The following is a 19,408-nucleotide window of genomic DNA, read 5'->3' on the forward strand; positions in this document are numbered from 1 at the left end:
TTGACATACCTAATGTAAACATATTTCTTAAAGTTGACAAGAACATAAGAATAAAACAATACAGATTCTCTTAAAGTCTCATAGAACCAGCATTTGGGGCACCAGTATTGGTCTTCCCATTGTGTTTGTGTTTGGTTGTTCTTTAGAAGATAAAAACTCCTACAGCAAAAGAAAATCTTGTCTGCCTTACTCACGTGGAGATGTTGGCAGAAACCTTCTAAGAAGCAAATCTTGTAAATACTCGAGGGAGGTGCACTGTGGGCCTCCCCCGAGTATCTGCACAGTATGTTTTACACTGCTGTACAAAAGGCGAATAACTTGTACCATGTCTGCAGTTAAGATTTCTTGGGAACAAGATAAAGCAGACATAAAAGAAATGTTGTTGGCAACCAAATATACAGACATTATTTTATCTTCTACTGACAACAAGGCTCCTTATTGGAGTGGAGTAGAAGAAGAAGCATGAAATACGACGTCCATCGCCGTGATGATCGTTTGTTGTGATCGTAACCTTTTCATTAATTCTTCAAGTCAAAACCTTCCGCTGTGATCATGTGGAGGGTTAAACGAGTAGTGTGTGATCTTGATGATGCATTTTAGCTCCCAAAAGTTATGAAGGAATGAATGATTAACTGACACAAACCAAGTTCGCTGTTTTTACAAGAGTACCTACTTGACAGGATCTATATTTCCGGTATTCAGTATGTAAAAAGTCTGTACAGCCATACATGACATACAGCCTGCTCCAGGTATATGTAATGTCCTCACCTCTGACTGTATCACATGTGGCTCTTTCTTCCATCTGTGCTGGTTTTTAGAGAGGAGAAGTTTTGGAGACAGCCTAACGACGGGCCCGGGGCGAGGCACCAAGCGGTTCCTTCAGGACTACAACAGTCCACTGCCTCAGAAACTGTCCAAAATCCCCCGGCACTCCACCGATGGTATGTTAATTTTGTGACTGTCTTGTTTTTGTTTTTTTTTTGCTCTTTTTTCTAATCCACCATGGGCCTCGTGTCTAAACCTCAATAAATTCTAAAAATACACAATTTTCTGCTTGTTTATATTTAGACAGAGTCAGTGAGAAATCTTTGTGTTTCTCTCTGACTATGGATGTTTATTATTAGTAGTCAGACGGCAGTCATATCTGGAACAAAAACAATGTCAGGACCACACAGTTTGATTTTCTAACCAGTTTGGCCACCCCTAACAAATATACCGTATTAACACTTTGGATAGCCGCTTTTTCATATGAACTCTGTAGAGGAAGTTCCGGACATCAGTTTTTCTTACACATGCGTAGCACCCAACAGGAGATAGTCTTTGTCAGCCACGTCCTAACGTACTGGAAATACTTTGTTTGGTTTAGGCAGGGGTGGTGCCTGTGTAGGGCATGCAGGAGGCAGGACATGATGCAGATTACACCGCGGTCACATAGCCGGTTTGTAATGCAGAGTCTCTTGCCGTCTGTTTAACTATTCTGATTTCAGTTTCATCCCTTACCAACAAAATTTCCCAAAACTTGTCATCTTTCCATTTTTGTTCCCATCTTTGTGTAAATGAACCTTCTTCTTCACTCTGATTTTTTTTTTCTTGGTTTTGTGCGAGCCACATGATTTAAATGTCATCAACACACCCACTCACTCGCCGTAAACTCTATGGACAGTTACCGGCTCTGTCCACATATGGGCTCAATCTGACATTACAAGGCCTTTGTACTAAGGAGCTGACAGGATAAAGCCTGTTTAATGTCCCATGCAGCTGATTCGGACATTTGCGTTCTGATGTACAGCTCCTCCGGCTAATTTCCAGATAATTTCAGGTTTGCAGTGTATGGGTAAAAAGGGCTAGAGTTTGGCTTTAATTACAGTATTAGACAGTAATAAATGATTTCCCCTATATGTTGGAGGCTAAACTGTTTTGCACCACCACATTTGCACTAAAATATGGCAGGTGCCCAAATTTTTACCATACCCACTTTGTGCATTGTTGGATCATTGTTTATACTGCTCCTTGCTGGTAAATTTCAGATTTTTAAAAATGATTGTATCATATTTTTCTTTTTCTTCTTTGTGTGATAAAAAAATAACTTGCAGTCCAAGTAAATCAAAGGATTTCCCTGATTAAACAAGCCTCTCACTCGTGTATGTAGTATTTGTTTATATAATCAGTGGCTCTCAACTCAAATGCTGCACCACACTTTATGTAGGACATTTTACTCTAATAATTGACTGCTCTGAGTTGTCCAGTAAAGCCTTATGTAATCATGTAAAAGGAGGTAGTAAAACAGAAGAAGCTCTTGGCTCAGGAGTGAATCATATTAGTTCTGGGGCAGGAGGTTAATCATTTAATCATCTTTCAATTTCCTTATATTTTAATTAAGTTAATGGAATATTTGAAGAGATTTATGTAAAAGGGTAATATCCTCCTTAAAAGGGCCCTACACTTTTACAGAAGGCTCATGCACACTCAGATCACTAATACTTTCCCAGGGTTACAGCCATATCGCTGCAAAATGGAGACAATTCAGTCTGCATTCCTTTAGTTGCAGCATTTTAATCACTTTATATTTGTATGTACTTGATATATTTTCTCTTAGGCTGGTGGCCCCTTCTGTTATTAGGGCAATGTTTAAGCAGCCAAGTGTTTATGTAATCTCACTGCCGAGTCTTCTGTGTGCTTTGTCATCAGGTGAGTCCTTCGTGGAGAACAGTGTTGCCGCATCAGAGCACTTAAAGAAGAGCCCTCTCTCTCCAAACTCTTCGGTACAAACTCCCAACCTGAGGTCTCCCTCCAAGCTGCTGCATCACAACAACTCCACAGGTAGGAAGACACCCTAGTTGGGTTTCCATCCAAATGTAGTGCAAATTTGTACCACATTTTCACAAAAACAGCTAAAGAAAACGAGTGTTTATGCTTTTTTTTAACACCCACTTCTCCCATGCAAATATTGGAAGTTGGTTCAGGGAGACAAGCAGTAGGTGGTGCTAATGCTCCAGTCAGTTGCCACTGCAGGAGAGGGCGCAGCTAGATGATATGATAAATAGATTGCTAGTCAGAGCTTGAAAGAAGCAAAAAAAGACTTTTGAACAACTAATATTCCAGCCATGTGCTCTTGGAAGAGTTCTGATAACAGCCCTGTGCGCATAAATAAGGATGTTAAAATTGTTAAAATTATGGGATGTCATGATAACATTTCTGTACTTAAGTACTACTCTAAGTACTATTTTAATGCTCCTAAGTGGATGATCAGACTAAAAACAGCAACAAACCAATACGACATTTAAGATGTCGCATTGGTTTTTATGTTTTGCATCAGGTAACGGTGAAACAATGAAAAATGATGAAAAAGTCCACCAAATCCAATGTCAGTTTCATCTTTCATGGTGAAGATCTCGAGGTTAACTGTACGTCACAAAGTAATATACCAGGACTTTGTGCTTGCTCATGTTTTATTGGCCACGAGCACTTTGATGGATGACGACTCTACATTTATTTGTTGGAGCCCTCTGCACTGGCACATCGATTGCACCTCCGGAAAAAGACCCTATTCAAATGCATGAGGGGGCTGCATTTTTTCCATGCAGTGCTGTAGTCTGTCTGAACACAGCCTAACTCCTTATCAGAAGAATCCCACTGACTCAACAGTAAGTAGGCTTTAACTATACACTTTTTAAGGGTGATTATGGTGTAGTTGAACATCTGTGTCACATGTTACTGTTGGTGAATAATAGGCATAACATTCTGTTTGCTGCTAGAGTTTTATCATTACAAGAAAAGTAACATTTCTAGATTTAAAGCTTTCAAACTTCTTAGACTGTTGGAATTACTTAGGGTATGTAACGGAGCCGAAATAGTCTGTAGCAGTAGTTTGTTCTGTTAATACAACATACTGTCATGGAAGCGTTCAGATATGCAAGTCGGCATATGAAGTCCCCCCCTCATGTTTCCTTAGCAGCCAGGGGTCTAAGTCATCCGCTTTCTCAGAGTCAGTAAGCTTTAGTTGCTTTGTTGAAAAAGATAATGCAGGTTCTCAAACTCCACACAGAGAGCACTGACTGGCAAATATCTGATATATTTGACAGGTGTTAAAGTTGCACAAGGACAGCTCCAACTGCTGAAATTTGATCAACATGTTGTAATTTTCTGAATTGTATTTTGGTATTGCAAACTAAAATGTATCATAGCAATCATAGCTTTATCAATTCTGACTGTCATGGATTTGAATTTGTGGTTTGCACTCTCAGGCAGTTTCAGGGAGAGCCCAAGGCCGAGTGGACAGGACCCCAACCTGTGGACAGTGGAAGATGTCATGCAGTATATCAGAGATATCGACCCAGTGCTGGCACCACATGCTGACCTTTTTAGAAAACACGTATGTATTCTTAAAATAACAGCGATGGTTCTCTTAAGAAAAAACTACTCTGATTTAGGAAATAAACATGTTTCTTCTCTTTTTAGATTACACTTGACATCATTTTCTGTGTAGTACATTTGTAAAGTTTAACATGGTGTTTTGCTTTACACAACAATTCTTTCAATTTCTTCCTTTTGCTACAGGAAATTGACGGCAAAGCACTTTTGTTGCTGCGCAGTGACATGATGATGAAATACATGGGCTTGAAGCTTGGTCCCGCCCTCAAACTCACCTTCCACATCGACAAGCTCAAACGGGCTTGAAAAGATCAGCTGACTAGCCGCAGCCTTCCAAAGGATTAACAGCATCTCTCTGTTATTGGATCAGTATATCAGGCACTGCATATTGGACATATACTGGCCGTTTACATGTAGCGACTTCCATCAGACCACCATATCTGGTATTACATACCCTGTCCCAGCCTCATCCAATGAGGAATGTTTATTTTGTGTAGCACAATCCAGCCTTAAGGCAGCATGGAATACGTAGGATCACCCACATGTCCGTCATCTGTTTCGCATTTTCAGTATAACTTGAAGAGTCATATGTGGCCATCTTAACTGTAAAAGGCTTTTTTGGCCTGCTTTTGTTATGTTACATTTATTCTGTACATTTCATATTTTGTACTTTATGGATATATTGACTTGTATTTTTGCCTTTTTGACAGTTTGTGTGGGATATACTAAAAGAACCCTAAAGGAAGCAAAGAATACACTATGTTCATCCCAATAGTTGGGACTGCTTCTGGTTAACGTCTCGGTTTGAGGCATGATTTTGCAACTACGACGAAATTAATTATGATTAAAAACATGTTTATGGAAAGAAACAAAAAACACTTTATTCTGAAAATACTGCCATGAGGAAATCTGTTTGTTTATCCTTATTCTGGATGTTGTTTACAATGCCTTGTCTTGTCTTTGTTATTTGTACTTTTTTAATTTTTATACTATATTATTAGATTTCCTACATGGAGAGCCCTATCATACTTAACAACAATTTGTTCAATAAATATATAATAATTCAACTGTTGGTTCAGCGCTTTTTGTTCTGCAGTGTCAACCTTGCCACTTGTGATTACATATTTACAATCTTGGGTTTATACTACAGTTTGTCGAATATATTTTAATTTGCACAATATCCGTGTCTCTAACCGGCTACAGGCTGTCGCTGTAAATACACCAGTCAGCCACAGTATTAAAACCACAGATGGGTGAAGTGAATGATGTTATCATGTACTTTCTCATGGCAATGCCCAGTGGCAGTCTGATCCATGGTTGGGCCTTTGACCTGTTGATTCATGAACATAGGACCTCTGGTTTTGTCCTGTTGTGTCAGGCACCAGAGTGCTGTCAGTGGATCCTTTGAGTCCTGTTGGTTGTGAGGTGGGGGACCAGCATGTCCCACAGATGATTGGTCATATTGAAATCTGGGAAATTTGGAGGCTAAGTTGACACCTTAAGCTCTTAGTCTCATCTCTTGAGTCATTCCTGATCAGTTTTTTCAGAGAGACAAGGTGCGTTTTCCTGTTGGGGGGCAGTACTGTTGCGATGAGGGGGTATATTCGGTCTGCAACCACATTTGGGTGGGTGAGTCTGGCTGTGGTTCAGGAGGTAAAGCGGATCATCCACTGGCTGAAAGACTGGCGGTTTGATCCTGGAAGTATCCTTGATTCTGAGCCCCATATTGCTCCTGATGGCTGCTCCATCTTTATGTGAGTGCATGTGAATGGTTACTGAGTAGCAGGTGGCACCTTATATGGTAGCCTCAGCCACCACTGTGTAAATGCGAGAGTGAATGTGTAAATGTGATGTTTTGTAAAAGTACCTTGAGTGGTCGGAAGACTAGAAAGGTGCTATACGACAGCAGGTTCATTACCTTAACCATCTACATGAATGCCAGGACCCGAGGTTTCCCAGCAGAAAATTACACTCTAATAAGATGATCATTCACCTGTCAGTGGTTTTTCTGTTTTAAAGAATATATTTAGTCCCATTTACTGTTGTTTTTTCTATTTTATTTACAGTAGTTGACCAACAGGGGGCAGCACGGCCTCGTCTACTTTTTTGCATTTACGTCTCCTTGCTGTTTCTCCTTGGGCCTCTCTGACATATACTGCCATGGGTGGCCATATCTCCATCTGGTATAGTCAGCATGATAATCTCTGTGATATTTTTATACCACATAAAGATTTCATCATGTAGCTGTTATTATTGTGTTGCTCCAGTGTCTCTCCTGTATTGCTGCGCAGTTATTTAATGCATTGTCCAATATGTAAATACTCTCTCTGCTATGATAATGTCAACCTATTGTTCACGCTGCTTCTGGTAAATATTGCTGTCATTGTTTCTGTCAGTACATGAGTGGGCTATTAGGCTTGTGGGCGAAAAAAATACTTTGTGTCTACTGAAACAACTCAGCACAAGGCAGAAAATCTTAACCACATCCTCCCAGTGAAAACAGGAAAACATATCATGTAAGGTTGAAAACAGTGACCAAACCCACTGACTCTAACTGACATGGATGAGTATGAATGCATTTCTCTGTGTGTGAGCATATGACACATACTCACAATCTGCACTGTGTGTTATGCTCAGGCACATGTGACAAGCTCCGAGCTCGTGGCTGATGCCTGTGCTTGTTGATGTATAATAGTAGCCAAAGTGTTGTGCATGAAGCCAGCGCTATTTATAGAAATAACAGCTCCTTGTGCTGCATATTGTGTTTGTGAAGGTTGTGAAGCGAGTTTGTACTTTGTGCCTAACGCTACAGTATGATTTTATCAGGCATCATTCTTGTGCTGCTGATAGGGCAGCAGGTCTTTAAGTGTCAAAGTGAATATTTAACATGACAGACTGGGTTGTCTGAAAAAATATAAGCAAGAAAGGTTATCTTTATTGTTATGACATAAGGGGGTATGCAGTACTTTGGGGGAATTCTGCCTCTGATATTTACCAACAATGCTGTGCAGCGCACCTGAGTCATCCAGTTTCTTTGCCTCAACAGTCATGCACCATATAGAGCAGCGAAACCATTTCAGTATGCATGAAAGGAAGTTTTGCGGGCTTGCAGATCAGTCATAACTGAGAAAAAAAACGGCTTTCACAGGTCTTCAAGTGACAAAATATAGCATGGAAATACCATATTCTCTGCAGAACCAGACGGGCATGTTGCAGACAAGTGCAGGCCAGGCGAGGGAAACAACACAAAATCAAGGTGCTCAGACCATCACGCTCTCTCCAGCTGATACCAGTATTCCCAGCATGCCTTTGGGCTGACAGTTAAGGCGCTTTAGGGTGGGGGTCCTGCTGGCCCCAGGAGCCTGTGTGTCTGTGAAACTCTCAGCTATTAAAGAATGTACTTGAATTTGTTTGTCAGGTTGATCTTTAAAATCTGTTTTCCAGATTGTGCAGTGAGTTCAATTCACAAGTCTTCTGCAGTACAAGACACTTTTGTCTGTTATTTGATAGACATAGAGCAAAAACTCCACCACTAATGCCGCACTGGTATATGGGACTAGAAGACCTAAGATACCCATTGGTACGCCTTGCTAGTTTATCAGGAAGGGGTTTACATAATGCTCCAAAGTTAGGCTACACTTTTGGTAATGTAAAGATTGGCATGGCCATTTTTACAGGGCTCCCTTCACCTCTCATTTTAAAATACCCGAATGAAAATGAAATGGGTTTGTTTATTTAATGCTAGTCCCATGCAGTGTTTTGCATGCAGTACAAATGTGTTATTTTTTGCCTTTAGTGGTTGATTATTTCTGTATACTGGGGGCCCTAAACAGTCTTGGAATTGCATGAATTGGGTATGACTGGAAAGCTCAGACCCTTTTGGATTCAGTGAGCCCAGTGTATTCGTGTATGATGATGTTCGCCTCCATAGCAGTCACTTTATTGAAGTGAGAATTTTTTTTTTAAACTGACATCACCCTATGCCCTATAGTGACCTCTAGGATAATCACAGCCTTGTGAAACTTTACAGCCACAAACTAGAGACCTCGAGTATTCAGAGGATTTATGGCTTTATTAGGTATTTTGACAAAAAGGGGAGTTTTCATCAGTTTCCAGAATAGAAGTGCTCGCCATCCAGTTTCCTAAAAATTACACATTAAAGCATGGTGTTCTCTGTGGTGTTCCTCGAGGTCTTTGTATCTTAATGTGGCATTTTAGATGTTTTTTCCATTCTCAAGTGATCAAAAATGTTAAAAGTTATTTTAGAATTTATGTAACAAATTGATTCAACATAAAAATTGCTGCAACAACCTATGAGTCATAACTGAGCATGTAATTGATCATGTGCTTTCATCATTCATATTTTAAGCTCCAATACACTTTAAACGTTAAAAGTTTGAATAGGCACCCAATCAGAACACAATTTTCATTTCATATATATTACTATAAAAACTTGAAACAGTGCTGAGCTGCTCCTCAAATTAATCTTTGGATTTCCTGCTTTCAGATGTATATTACCTCTAACGTTGCATTTAATGTTGACCTGCTGATCCGCTGCACCCCTTAAATAAAAAAATGGGATAGGGTGGTTAATTCAGTCGCATCCCTGTAATGGACCCACTATAGTTTGCATATTGCCCAAACTGGTCCACAGATGATGCCGTCAACCTGACACTGCAGTCCATCCTACAACATTGACGACGATCTTGAGTCCAAATATGCCTATGCAAGAATTCTGTTCATCGATTTCAGGTCCACTTTCAGTACTGTCAACCTGCTCAAGCTCTTCAGGAAACTCTACGCCATGAGCATTAACATCTCACTATGCCTCATGATTTAGGAGGATTTAGTGGCATCTTGAGGTCAGGATAGCAGAATGTAACCAGCTAAAAACTTCCCCTGGCTAGAATTCCTCCTTCATTGTTCAAGAGATTTATACCAGAAGCTGAATTATCCACAGAGGTCCAACATGGTGGACTTCACAGACGATGACCTGCTCCCAAACATCCATATTAAATAAGCTGTATTCCATTTCTGCCGTATCCCCCTGAATCCTGCACACTGGACCTTTAAACAAAAAAAAGTTTGCTGTGACAGCCATGTCTAGTTAAGAATTTTTCTACAAATCACCTTCCATAATTGAGGCTGCTGACCTGCTTCACTTGCTTGTCGACAGTGACTTTTGATTGGGAGATAATATCTGCTAAGAGCAATGTCTTGACAGCCCTCACCCCAACACGCTCACCCTGTCAGCCTTGTTCCTGCAGATGGTGTGGGCCGGCTAATGTCAGGATTTTCCTACAAGGAAAATGTTGGTCACACGGTAATGAGCATCCAAAAAGAGCATGGATCACACATAAACATAAAAAAATAACAAATACACAGGTGGTTATGGCATGCATATGATTCTCCCTGGCATTAAGACATTTATATTACAATACATGGATATTTCCGCAGCAGGATAACACTCGTAAAGCCTCACAAGAACTGCTCTCTTGTATTAATTCCACCCCCAGCCTATAGCCTATGTCTCTGGTAGCATGTGCTTGCCACTGTAGCCAGATTAGCACGCCGGCTTAAAGCCCTGCTCACAAAGACACTGTGTACAGAACATAGCCCGTGCTAATACTGTTTCCCTCTATTCTAACCTATGAACCTGTAACTCTCCTGGGCAGCCTGCAGAATTTTCTTGCTCACATTTAACAAGTCATATAAAATTGCCAGTACAGAGGGTGAACCCGAAATGTGAACTCCTGAAAAAGCTTTGCAACCAAATAATACCTTTGTGAACTGTATAATGCTGTCACATTCACCTATTATTTTGTACAGTAAAGTGTCATGACAGGAAATCTTGCTGACACACTGTCAACAAAGATTTTAAGCTTCAAAGGGGTAATATTTGCTTCTGTTTTGGATTGTATGACATTGCATGTGTTACTGTTAAATGTTAGCATTCCCTTGTAGTATGTCAGATTCTGACACATTGAAGTACAAACCAGAGCAGTTTGAGAGGTAATTAAAGCTTATTCTTGTTGCTGAATCAGTTTGGATTACATGATAAAACTCACTTTATTTAGTAATGCATGCAGTTAAAAATAAAACTTTAAGACAGAATTCTCACAGATCCTTAAAATATCTTAATAGGTATTACATTAAATCATCTATAAGTAAGGCCTTAATTGGTATTAAAATGTCTTAAATCTGTCTTTTAAAAGTCTTAAACATGCTAAGACACTCGAGGTAGGATTTTATTAATCAACTTTTTTTCATGATATCACATAGTAAAATTTGTAAAATAATTGGTAATATCTATTTTATTTAAATTATTTGTCAAATTTAATGTAATGCAGATCAGTGCAGAAGAGACAAAAACACTCATTCATTTACAAAATGCAACCAAATGAAAAATGAACTTGCTTTTTTCAAGAAATGGACACTTTCATGATAAACATAAGTTAATTTTTTCCACTGTAAAAAGTTTTTTTTTTAAAAAAAAATCAGCATTTGAGATTAATCTAACTTTTTGATCAAAGTCATATCTTATATTGAAGTAAACATTTGGGCAAGATTTTTCTGAAAAAGTAAATCATTTTTTTTCCCCACAATTTCAGTTATTGTGATATTGATCTTAAGTTTCACTCTGGGTGGCATTAAATACGTCTTAAATTTAACTTGCCTTAAGATAAAGAAATTTCAAAAGACTAAAATAACATTTTAACAGGGGATGTTACCAGTTCACCTCTATGTGCTGACACTGAGGTTAACTTTCTGCCACTGTTGTGAAACCACAGCTCTGCTCAGTTTGGCTCAACTGTGTAAATCACACGACCCTTAAATATTTACCACCTTTAGACATTGTTGGGACTCCTCGATGTGTTTGAGCCAGTTTCGACGGAGAAGTGTCAGCTGTGTGCAGAAAAATAAATTATTTACACCCCCTCCTTCTACTTCAAAGAGCTGGCAAACCATTCAGCCCCAGATTTGGGGAGGGGGGTCGGAGGAGGAGTCGCTAGTCACTAGGCAACCTCTGTATCACCTGCCCCGACATGCCAAAATCAGCAACTTACCTCTGGAGGCTGCGTTCACAAGATACAGGGCTGCATTTAAAAGCCTCCACAGCAGGATTCGTATGGAAAACAAAACAATTACTGAGACACAGCTAAACTATGCGGCTCTGGGAGAGAAAGTGTGATGTGATTATATTGCTTTTTCCCTTGTGTGCTAAAGAGGAAGGGTTTAGTTGCTTAGAAGATGCTGAGCTTTACTAAAAAAAAAAAAAAAAGCTCAGAAGCAGAATCTAACAGTGCAACAACTGATGTTTTCCACAGAAAACCTGTTGAATAGAAATATCTGTGAAATGTTTGTGTTTTTAAGACGCATGAGGAAGCAAGAGCAGGGTGCCAATAAGACTGCATGTCAGGTGGAGATGCAGGGTGACTGTTCAGCTAGAAAATCAGGAAGTTCGGCTTAAGCAACATGTCCACTGGATGAACCCTGCCCTGAGGGATCTGCTGTTTATTTACTCCCTGCCAGCACACAATTGTACACCACTACACACAGCCACACACACACACACACACACACACACACACACAAGGTTAACACAAAACATGCCAAAAACCTCCAACCTTTCTTGTGAAAGCAGACAAGTTCAAACATGTGCCCCCTTCACACAATATTCACATGCAGAGATAGAGACATGCCCCTTGTTGTCAATAAATAACTCATCCTCTCATCTGGGAAACTCAAGTTTTCTTCTCACTTTGTTTCTCACTTTCAGTGTGTATTTCACTCTTTGCTTTACAGTTATTCACACTGAGGGATTCTTGACATGACATTATAGAGGTACTGCTCAGTTTGGCCGTCCGGTTTCGAAATAACACATTTCCAGTGCAGCTTAATGAAAGGTCCAGTGTGTAGGATGTAGAGGCATATATTGACAGAAATGGAATTTAATAAGTATGTTTTCTATAGTGTGTAGTCACCTGAAAATAAGAGTCGTCATTAGAATAAGCTGTTTATATCTACATAGGGAGCGAGTCCTTGTCATGATGGAGGTCACCATGTTGCATTGCACCATTTGTATGTGAAACTGCTTTATTCATGGTTTACCAGTTTGTTTTGGAGAGGAATAATCCTCTGCTCCCAGTTAAAAACATTCTAAACATCTAGATCTTAAGTTATCAGAGAAAAACGTTGAGCACACATGACAGGTGCAGGGTTAGCCACCCATCTGTGGCATGCCAAACAGCGTCAGAAAAACACAGATTTGTAACATGGAACTGCTTAATTCTGTGTTTTTACTGACATATATCACTAGGTCTGTTGAGGAGGAGACCTCTGTGGATAATTTGGCTCACATTAAAGACCTCCTGAACGTCTGGATCACACATTAAGTTTAAAAGAGACAAGTTTGATTAAAAATATGCAAATGCTGATCAAGGAGGCATCTGCAATGAGCCTCACAAAGTATGAGAAACTGATTTGCAATGTGAAACTGCTTTATCTAGTGTTTTTTACTAGTTTAAATTATCTGGTTTGTTTATTTGTTTTGGAGAGGAAGAGACCTCCGTGGATAATTCGGCTCATGCTAAAAACCTCCTGAACAGTAACCACTGACAGAATTCTAACATCGAAAAGTTTCAGATGTGTTAGCTGCCACTAAATCCCCCTAAAATCTTACACACAGCTCCTCAAAGTAATATTATATGGATATTCTTTAACTCCGCCATAATCTACCAACATACTGTCACTGTAATGATCACAATGACCAGAGATGAGATGTAAACCCTATATCATCTTCCCCTGGCTCCACACTGATATTGAGGTATCCCTGTTAGCTTGTTTGATCAGGTTGTGTGCTGATGCTGTGAGTGTGTGTGTGCATGTGAAGACCTGGCCATGCGTGACAGCAGCAAATGACCACCTATCCATCATTGCCGCTACGGCACGAGATTACCACAAGCACAGGCTTGGCACCAGCTGAACCAAAGCCTGGACACTCGACTGTGCTCAATGCATAGATACATACAGCTCATATACAGATATGTGGCAGCGGAGAGGAATTTTATCTGGATTGTATTTAGCATACCTCGCATGAAGGCTGTAAAATGGAATCATAAACCTGTTGTGGGAAAACCCAGCTAAAAAAATCCCCAAAGACAAAAAAAAAAATCCCACCACCTAATTTCTATTTAAGTGGAGTGATCCTTACATTTTCTTTCCCCCTTTCTTATGCCTCTTTCACTTTGCCTTTCTGCCTCTCTATCAGAATGTGGCTTTTGGTTTCTGACTTAAATTGAGAAACCGGCAGACTGCCACAGGAAGACAACAGCATTGTATTGAGCAGTTGCTGTGGGTGGGCTGAAAACGAGAGAGCAAGAAAAACAGAAGTAACTGTAAACGTCTCTGAGTGTCCCACCCTGCTTAGCATGCGTCTAGACGGACCTCTGTGAGGCAGGCGGCAGTCATAACAAGGGATTGGGAGAGCAAACAGGGCTGTTTAGCGTAGTTAACAATTCGTCTATGGACTCACAATCAAGAAACAAAAACCTCTGCATTTAATTGAGCTAAACAAGGAGCTCACAGTGTAGCATACAATTATGAGATATACGAGGAGACAGAGCTCTGACAGTGTGCCAACGTGCCCCATGTGCCACACACCAGAAGACCATCTCACCAGATTGGCACTGGGCAAGGGACCTGCAACCGTTACTAAGCACTGTGCCAAGGCTGTTGGCCTACTTATGGGCCATTCTCTTGACAGCGCAAAGCCAAGAAAACCAACACACATACATACACACCCTTAAGCGAGTCTCTGTTACTTGAAACAAGCCCACATTCAAGCCAGGATATTTCAGTTTGGATCATCCCTGATACCGGGTTTCAAATTAAGCTCACCGGCCTTTAACACAATTGGACAAATGAGAGCAGATGAGGCAGCTTTAAGAGCAGAGTTGAGTCAAAAATTGAGCAATCAGCAAACACTATTCCTGGTTGCGAACCACAGTGCTCTCATTTTCCCCGTTACTCACTAAAGATGCCTTTGTTGACAATGTGAAAAGGCTCAGCGCGGTGATGACATTCCCAACATGACCTCAATCAAGCGTTTTCATAGCCCGCAGGCACAAAACAATCCAGCAAACTCAGCCACCACAGAGAATCTCTTTACCCTTATTTCATAATGAATGCAATTATATGAGGAAAATTGTTTTACTCCTCCAACTGGCTGTGGCTTACACTGGAGAGGGGTTGTACTGGATTTGCATAAGTCATTTGTTATTATTTAGAAGCAATAGTTTCTCTGACCAGCCAGTGGAAAAGCTGGGAAAAGCAGTGCTGTCTTTGAGTCAGAGCTTATGAGCTTTAAGTCAGTTAAACCCCCATCAAGGTAAGCATTCCTTGGTCAGTTTCACCTCCCCCAACCACACACAAACTTGCATTACTTTGCACACAGAAAAGTAACAAATGTTTGTGGTGCTGTGGAGGAGTCAGTGTTATTCAAATGCAGCTATAGGAAGACCAACAACATTTGAATGAGTATCTTGCTATGATGAGAACCACCTCTAATGTCAATACATGGCAGTTGCTTGCACCAAGAAACAATGATGACTCGTGAATCACATTTTCACTCCCTGAGATGTCACATCAGATGTACTCTAAAAGATCCCAGCTGGCCACCGATGTAGTTGGATATTGTCATTTGGTTGAATTTAAGTTGTGTTATGTCAGATGACCAAAGTTCTGTGTCAGGACGGTGTCTAATGCCAAGATCAATATGACATAAAATACTGACAAAAGATGACATTGATATTTTGTTGGGTTAGTTAAGGCCCCTTTAACTAACCCTTTGTCCCTTTGGAGTCGGATTTTGGAATCATCAGTTAGAGACGCCTCAGGCGACTGAGATTGCTTCAAGTTGTTATTGGGGTTTTTTTTTTTTTTGCTAGTTTTGGTCCCCACATTTTGCTGCGGAGTGAATGCTCTTGACTTTGACAATACTCTTTGAGATATGGAGTTGTGTACATGCTGCGGCTGCACAGAGGAAGACACTCTGCATTGTAAGACTCTGTGTTGACATTATCTTCTCTCTTCTGCTTAGAAGTGGTGAAATTACAGCTCACAGCAGCTTAAAACAATACAGTCTCTGGCTTTTGTTTGATATTTAGTGTCTGCTGCTTACGACATCTCATGAATGGCACTGTCACACTACCCACTAAGTCCAGTTAAATCTTTAAAACTTGACATGAAGAAGAAAAAAAGAATCATTGAATATTTGTATTGAACTGCTGAATCTGATTCGGCTGACATAATTCCAAGTCTGGTACAGCCCTAGTTTAAGTTGTGTTATTAAGTAACCAAAATCAAATGTCTCACGCCAACCAAAGTCATCTTGATGTGGAATAACTTCATTTATTTGTGAGGTTTTAGAGAACAAAACCCAACATCTGCAAAACGTCATAATGGTAACGTCCACACAACATTAAATTCTAATGGCGTTAGACATTTAACATATTGTCCACCAAATGTTATTTCAACCAAAATTTTATGTCTGTCTGATATTACAGTCCCAACGTTTTTCTGTTTCCTTAATGTCCATTGCCAGCTGGGATTAAACAGCTCCTCTTTTGCTAAGCAGCAGAGAAACATGTCACTATCCCCGCATGCCAATGATGTTCCTATCAGTGACACCAGTGGCATTATTAGCGATGAAAATTTGAAATGAAGACAATGATCAAATACTGAAAACACAGGAGACTTGGAGTATATATCCTTTTCAAAAAGAATAAATATTGCATCTGTTTAAATGTTTCCAGCAGACTGAAAAAAAGAACTGAGGTTTCTCTTCACCCGCAGGTTAACCTAAGCACTCAGCTTGCTCTCCACCGCCCGGGGGGAAGAACTGTGCAATGAATGGAAAGCAGGCCACATTTCTATCCAGGCCATCTTTATTGATCCTTAAAACCCCCTTCACAAATACCAACCCCCCAATCTTGACCACAAAAAAGGGGACAATATAAACAACCAATAAATAAGAATCTGCGCGATTAAGGCGGTTCTACATCTCCAATAGAACACAACAGTGTGGACATGTTGGAGTTATACAGCTTCATACAGTAAAAGCAGTAGGTTTTTCGAGAACATCACATCTAAAAAGGCAGCACTTTACCAAAAGTGAACCATTTTTTTAAATCTGGATGAGGCTCCCATTCAAATGAGACAGCATTGTACTTCTATCATGTCTGACTCTTGATAGAAAATCCACGCTCTTCTTTGGATGACCTTGTCATCTGAGCTTATTTAAATACTAGGCCAAATAGGATGAGAAATCATGAGCAGAAAACTTAATTTGAATTTTCTCCCCCATCCCACTTCAGAAAAAAAATTCATGAAAACCACATCCCAAAAATAGAGAAGGTGGTTGTTCTTTATATCAGTTTTCTCAGATAGGAATAAATAAATACACCTTTGTACTGGTAAACTGTCATGGAGTCCAGGCTTGGAGGCTACACAGTGTCATAGCATTGTTCAGAGTGGCTTTCAGCATTTCTTTATTACATTCATGTCCAAGAGAAGGGAGAGGTGGAACTCGGCCGTAACACCATCCACCCTCTGGCCACTGGCACATGTGAGACTCGAGCACTGTGTGTTCCCTGTGGATATCCAGAGTTCTCTTCTGAGCCCCCTGCGCCGCATCGTGGCTTAGTTGTACAGGGTCGGTGCTCAGTAAATAAAACTTGAAGAGATGAGCACTCTTCATCCACCCTGGACAATTCTCACTCTTCTGTCTCCATTTGAGCCCCTTTTGCAAATCAGGTCCTCTCAGCAACTAACGGTGCTGGGCTGCTGTTTGCTGACAAAGTCTGAAATGAAGTCAAACTCATTCTGGCCCAGGAAGAGTTCTGGCAGCTCCTGGACCCGGTCCAAGCCCAACTCCATGACCAGCGAGGTCAGAACCTCCTCGTCAATCATATCTGCGTCCATGCCGTTCAGCGCCAGAGCCGGCCCGGCCATGTGCTGCATGTTAGCCAGCTGGGCCGGGTTCATGCGGTACTGGGTCGTGGGCCCCATGTGGTTCCCACCCATTGGCCCCAGTGGGTGTCCATGGTACTGGGTGTTGAGTTTCTGCAGCTGCATGCTGGCCATGAGCTGCTGGGATGTTAACCCTCCATTCATGAACTGTTGCTGCTGCTGTTGCTGCTGTGGGTGCTGGGCTTGCTGCTGGTGCTGCTGTTGGTGCTGCTGTGGGTGCATGTGATGCTGCTGCTGAGGGTGATGCTGCTGCTGGGGCTGGCCGTTGTACATCATGTTACCAGAGGTCATCTGGTGGTGACCCATCTGGGCCCCGTTCAGCTGTCCATTCATGGGTCCGCCCACCATGCCCTGCCGCTGTCTCATGGCCGTCTCCATGTTGGCCTGGGCGCTGCCGTAGTGCATCATTTGGCCGTTGGGCAGTGCCCGCATGCCCTGCTGGTTGGCATGCTGCTGGTGACCTGCCTGCAGGCCGCCATTCATGCCCATCCTGTAACCGTGGAGACTGGCGCCCGCTGAGCTGTGATTCATGGGCATCATCAGATGGTCTGCCATGCCTCCTGTCTATGAACAGAAAGAAGACACTGTTAGAACATGGTGAGGAGATGTTCAGAAACATTTAAGGGGAGGTGCAGCTGGATCAAGTCTTGCATGGCATGAGCGTATGGCGCTGTCCATTTGAACCTGCAGTAGTTACACAGCTTTTGTGTTAATGGTGCCATATATGTTGTGGAAGAAATGTTTCATTGCTGTGGTTCAAATCTATTTTAACGAAGCTAATTGACTACTCTTATAGTGACCAAACATTTCATCCTCAATGAGAGGAAACAAAGATTCAATTTTCCTTGTAATGTCACCATTCCGCCTCAAGTTAAACCACCGAAACGCTACCGGAAGAAAAAAATATCTGCATGGTTGTTTTGCCTATTGGCGGACACAGAAAACCTTCCTCGTGTGTTTAGTCTTCCTAAAACCTCCCCTCTTTGTGCCAAGGAATGAACGCCCAGGTCGCAATTACAGGTTAACATACATTGTTTGGGTCCATTTTTTCCAGCCAGATAATTCATGCACGACGGGATCGACAAAAACGGAGTCAAAATGCGTGCATCGCGTTATGCATTGCTTTAAATCCCATCAATGTTGCATGTCAGCCGAGGCAGAAAAATCTGTTACATTTTACGCACGTAAGGTTGCAACAAAGAACACTGACATCATGCAACATCTCCCCAACAGCTGAATCACCACATTTCTAACAAGGCAGAAAATCCCAACAAAAGGCTTCGCTTTTATCCGATTACTTTGTACCGATTTGTTAAAACGTTCCCTATCCATTAATCGTGCACGCTGTAGCCAAATAATATCCATTCTGTTAATCGCGAGTTTGAAACAAGGGAATGCAAACAATGGAGCAGCAGCCCCGGAGACCACCGCACACCTAAACCCCAATTTCTCCAACAAATAAATCCGATAAAAAATCACTTACCCGTATCCGCTACGTTTTCACAAAGTTGCGCGACTTTGCTTCGGCTCCGTCTATTTAAGCAGTTTTCCCGTGCAAAGCAAAAGCTCCTCTGAATTAGAGTATGTATTCCACAGGGTTACGCTTCATGCTCAAGCGGGGACGGTGTGCACAAAGACTGCCGCATCAGATCTTGAAACGACTGCCTATTTTCTGGGTCAACTCAGGGATTATGTACATCTAAAAAGCTCAGAGGAAGGCAGTCGGGGAGAGGTGGAGCCTCGGTCCTGCCTCTTCTTTGTTCCTATTGGCCCTACTTAATATAATTGTGCATGGGCGTAGAAAAAAAAGGGGCTGTTGGAGAGCTGTGACACAGTAGCCAATTTAAATACCCTCCGCCCCACTGTTTCTTTTTGAAAGAATATTTGGACATCTTGTTTGTCTTTATATATAACTGCTGCTGTTGTGGCTGAATCATGAACACAACGCATTTTTTTTAAAGATTTTAGATAGAGCGATAAAAACACAGATAGAGGGATATATAGA

The 19,408-nt window shown here is 41.2% G+C and overlaps 2 protein-coding genes across 5 annotated transcripts in view; one reads left to right on the forward strand and one right to left on the reverse strand.

Annotated features, from left to right (window-relative positions):
- LOC121945922 (polycomb protein SCMH1) overlaps positions 1 to 5,438 on the forward strand; it is a 73,535-nt gene extending 68,097 nt beyond the window's left edge. For 3 of the 4 annotated variants that reach the window (XM_042490293.2, XM_042490292.2, XM_042490294.2), the window contains 4 exons: positions 819 to 941; positions 2,689 to 2,820; positions 4,245 to 4,372; positions 4,558 to 5,438. In XM_042490293.2, coding sequence (XP_042346227.2) covers positions 819 to 941; positions 2,689 to 2,820; positions 4,245 to 4,372; positions 4,558 to 4,677 — 503 coding nt within the window. In that variant the 3' untranslated portion in view covers positions 4,678 to 5,438. Of the gene's footprint in view, positions 1 to 818; positions 942 to 2,688; positions 2,821 to 3,502; positions 3,645 to 4,244; positions 4,373 to 4,557 lie in introns of those variants that run through there. The other variant, XM_088084287.1, reaches the window with a different exon arrangement.
- Positions 5,439 to 16,301: 10,863 nt separating this feature from the next.
- Positions 16,302 to 19,098, reverse strand: cited4b (Cbp/p300 interacting transactivator with ED-rich tail 4b). Its single transcript, XM_042490092.2, has 2 exons — positions 18,887 to 19,098; positions 16,302 to 17,967 (listed from the first exon to the last, which is right to left on the reverse strand). The coding sequence occupies exon 2, from the start codon at positions 17,956 to 17,958 to the stop codon at positions 17,194 to 17,196; it is 765 nt and encodes a 254-aa protein (XP_042346026.1). The 5' UTR covers positions 17,959 to 17,967; positions 18,887 to 19,098; the 3' UTR covers positions 16,302 to 17,193.
- Positions 19,099 to 19,408: the final 310 nt, after the last annotated feature.

The sequence above is a fragment of the Plectropomus leopardus genome, chromosome 11 (assembly GCF_026936395.1).
Source record: "Plectropomus leopardus strain MGB_pleo_1.0 chromosome 11, ASM2693639v1, whole genome shotgun sequence".
NCBI lineage: Eukaryota > Metazoa > Chordata > Actinopteri > Perciformes > Serranidae > Plectropomus > Plectropomus leopardus.